Here is a 4,057-nt window from a genome sequence, read left to right as displayed (position 1 = left end):
AAATATATGTTATATTAAATAGTTTAATTGAATATATTAAATTATTTTTATAAAAATACAATTTTATCAGAATGTGACGTAGTTAAATTTTTTCGAATGTTTTCAAGTAAAATTGTAATTAACTCCAACTGCTATTGTTAATTTGATGTTTCATTAGTTCAAATTTGAGTTTGTGTGGAAACTGAAAAAGAACTTTATATGAATAACCTACAAATTGTGTATTCACCTTTGCTTCATGTTATTAATAAACACTGTCTATGATGTACGGACATTGATATGGATACGGAGTACGACACGATACGAGATATGTCGACACACAAATTTTAAAATTTTATAAGACACGGGGACACGCATATATATATAAAATATAAAATATTTTTTAGATAAATCATAATGATATTTTGATATTTTATTGATATTAAAATATAAATTAATTTTTTTAATTATTTTTAATGTCTTATTTTAATTATATCAAGTATTTAAAATATTTTTTATTTTAATAAATAATAATATATACTATATCTAAATTTATTTCAAAAATATATGTTAAGAATAAAATTGGACACGCTGACACGTGATGGTATTTACATATGTCTAAGCGTGTCCAGTAAAATTTTTTTTATTTTTTATTAAAACACAGTTTGAACATAATAAACACGCATATCGAACGAATATAGGTAAGTATTGTGTTTGACACACAGACACAACAACTCAACAAAATATTCAAACTTTATAGAGTACCACATAAGATCAGAACATCAATGGCAAACAAAAGAAAATCAATGGCAAACAAAAAATACAAAATTAATCACTTAATCAATCCAAATTATATAAGTAAGCAGAGCCTCGCAACTATAAGACCACATAAGATCAGAACATCAATAGCAAACAAAAGAAAATCAATGACAAACAAAAAATACAAAATTAATCACTTAATCAATCCAAATTATATAAGTAAGCAGAGCCTCGCAACTATAAGAAAACAAAGCCCAATGGCAATGATGTAAACTGCAAACAGCAAAGTTATCATTGTGTACTCTTTCACTTTCATTTCGACAAATTTATATTCCATGCTAAAATAATTAATAAAGAAAAATTTCATTTAAAATTCCATTAAGATAAAAAGAAGGTTGAATTATAATTTTTAAGAGTAGTGTGATATAAAAATAATTAAACATACAAAAAACCTGAAATCGTCCTACTTTGATAAAATCATCCTACAATATTGTTTTCCCCGAAAAGATGGTAAAAATTTGGACACTATTATCCCATGCTGTAATTTAATTTATAATCAAAATAATCATATTTATGTAATCCATTAATCCAACATTAAATCATCATAGTCATATAAAGCAGGTTACTGTATGAACTATGAATAGCTAATAATATCTTCCAATACAATTAAGGACCATTCACATTTGTTTTTTCTCATCAGATGGTGGAGGATGGTCCCCACGATGTTAAAGACTTATCATTTCAAATTTGAATACACTTGGATTCCAAATTTCCAATAGGAAAATAAAAATAGAATAATTACCCAACTTAGTCTCCAAGAATTTTAAAAGTAGATACTTTAGTTCTCAAGAAAAAATAATACACAGATCAATCTTCAAGGTTTTATTTTGACCGACAAATCAGTCTCAGTTCATTTTTCGGACAAAGTAATTATCCAAATCAGTCCCTAAAGATTTTAAAAACGGACATTTTAATCCCTAAAAAAAATAAATTGGGGACTGATCTGTCCGCCAAAGTAAAACTTTGAGAATTAATCTGTGTATTAATTTTTCTTGAGATTAAAGTGTCCGCTTTTAAAATCTTTGGGACTGATTTGAGTAATTACTCATAAAAGTCTTTTTTTGAGAAAAAAAAAAAAGAAAAAGAAATTATTGCTTCAACTCAATTATTGAAGTAAGCAACACATCGTGTACTTGGCTAAGCTACACTGCAAAGTAGAAACTTTGTGTTCTTCAGAATTCTGAGTGTTGAGTGTATACCACAACCCACTTCCCTTACCCTTTCATATACTTTCTTGATCTTGTGAACATGGCTGCTGAACTTGTTGGAGGAGCTTTTCTCTCTTCTTTTCTCAATGTTCTTTTTGACCGGCTGTCCGACCCTGCAATCATCAACATGATGAAAGGAAAGAAGGTTGATCAGAAGCTGCTTCAAAAGCTGGAGACCATTTTGAGTGTGGTTGAAGCTGTGCTGAATGATGCTGAGAAGAAACAGATTTCTAACCCTGCTGTCAAGAGGTGGCTTGAAAATCTCCAAGATGCTGTCTATGATGCTGATGACTTGCTGGACGAAATCGCCTCCAAAGCTGCCACTCGGAAGGATCCACCACCAGGTAACTTCCTGTCCCGCTTTCTCAATTCGCAAGATAGGGAGATGGTTACTAGGATTGAAGAAATCATTGCTAGACTACAAGATATTGCAAGTCATAAAGATATCCTTGGTCTAGAAAAGATTTCAGTGAAGAACATGTCAGGGAGAATTGAATCAACATCTCTTGTTCAAAAGTCTGATGTATTTGTTGGTAGGGACCAAGAGAGGGAGGATATAGTCAATTTGTTGTTGGATGATAGTAATGATGGTAAACTATCTGTGATCCCCATTTGGGGCATGGGTGGGATTGGAAAAACTACTTTGGTTCAATGGGTTTTTAATGATGACAGAGTGCAGCAAAAATTTGATGTTAAAACATGGGTTTGTGTTGGAGAAGAATTTGATGTTCTTAAGGTGACTAAAACTGTGGTAGAGAAAGCAACTTCTGGTCCTTGTAACTTGAATGATTTAGATTCAGTTCAGCTTCGTTTGAAGAATGAGCTAGCAGGGAAGAGTTTCTTGGTTGTTTTGGATGACATGTGGATTAACAATTATATGGCTTGGAAAAAATTGCTTACTCCTTTTCAATGTGGAACTGAGGCAGGGAAGCATGGAGGTAAGATTCTTGTGACAACTCGTAACGAAAAGATTGCAAATATGGTCAAAAGTCATCACCATCAAGCGCACAATTTGAGTGTGTTGAATGATGAAGATTGTTGGTCGTTGTTTGCAAATCTTGCCTTGCTTTTCAAAGACCGTTTAGGTTTTGAAAAAGTAGGGAGAGAAATCGTTAAAAAGTGTAAAGGATTACCTCTGGCTGTTCAAACACTTGGGAGCTTACTAAGTACCAAAGATGATGAAAGGGATTGGAATGATATTTTGAACAATGAAATTTGGGATTTTTCTGAAGAGGAAAGTGAGATTCTTCCTGCGCTGAGGATCAGTTATTACCACCTTCCTTCATACTTAAAACGTTGTTTTGTTTATTGTTCTTTGTATCCCAAGGACTATGAGTTTGAAAGAGATGAATTGATGTTATTGTGGATGGCAGAAGGTCTTTTGCAACAACCAAGGAGCGGAAGCACTTTAGAAGAAGTTGGTTATGAATATTTCAATGATTTAGCTTCAAGATCATTTTTTCAGCCTTCTAATATTGCTTACAAAAATTCATTTGTGATGCACGACCTCATGCATGATTTGGCGACATTCTATGGTGGAAAGTTCTATTTTAGAACCTTTGAACTCAAAAATTTACTCAAGCATGATACTAAAACTCGTCATTTGTCATATGTTCTTTGCAATGATTCAGTCTCAAAGATCGTGGAAGTATGTGATAGTTTAAAGCATGCAAGGACATTGCTGAAAATCAATTTGGGTATATATCATGGATTCTCAAAGGGAATAATCGATCCTTGTCACCTTCTAGAACAAATGAAGTGCTTACGAGTTTTGTCATTTCAATCCTTTTCGCATGGGGAAGACTTGTTGCACGATTCGATTGGTGAATTGATTCATTTGCGTTATTTAGATCTTTCTAACACATCAGTTGTAACATTGCCTGAGTCATTGTGTGATTTGTACAATTTACAAACTTTGAAGTTGAGAGAGTGTATGAGACTTAAAGAGCTTCCCTCCAACATGCAAAATCTTGTGAAATTGCGTCATCTTAATATTAGAGGCACTAGACTGAAAGAGATGCCAAAAGGTATGGGAAAATTAAAAGACTTGCAGA

At 32.4% G+C, this 4,057-nt stretch overlaps 2 protein-coding genes across 2 annotated transcripts in view; both read left to right on the top strand.

Annotated features, from left to right (window-relative positions):
- LOC110269059 (putative disease resistance RPP13-like protein 1) lies at window positions 1,889-3,403 on the top strand. Its single transcript, XM_021116335.1, has 2 exons — window positions 1,889-2,702; window positions 3,299-3,403. The coding sequence occupies exons 1-2, from the start codon at window positions 2,044-2,046 to the stop codon at window positions 3,336-3,338; spliced, it is 699 nt and encodes a 232-aa protein (XP_020971994.1). The 5' UTR covers window positions 1,889-2,043; the 3' UTR covers window positions 3,339-3,403.
- The window catches only part of LOC107625985 (putative disease resistance RPP13-like protein 1), a 27,946-nt gene continuing 27,258 nt past the window's right edge, over window positions 3,370-4,057 (top strand). The window contains exon 1 of the mRNA XM_021117067.1: window positions 3,370-3,651. Within this exon, the coding sequence (XP_020972726.1) occupies window positions 3,370-3,651 (282 nt within the window). The remainder of the gene's footprint in view (window positions 3,652-4,057) is intronic.

Source organism: Arachis ipaensis, chromosome B02 (genome assembly GCF_000816755.2).
Source record: "Arachis ipaensis cultivar K30076 chromosome B02, Araip1.1, whole genome shotgun sequence".
NCBI lineage: Eukaryota > Viridiplantae > Streptophyta > Magnoliopsida > Fabales > Fabaceae > Arachis > Arachis ipaensis.
Note: the sequence above shows the minus strand (reverse complement) of the source record. Positions and strands in the feature narration are given on the sequence as shown.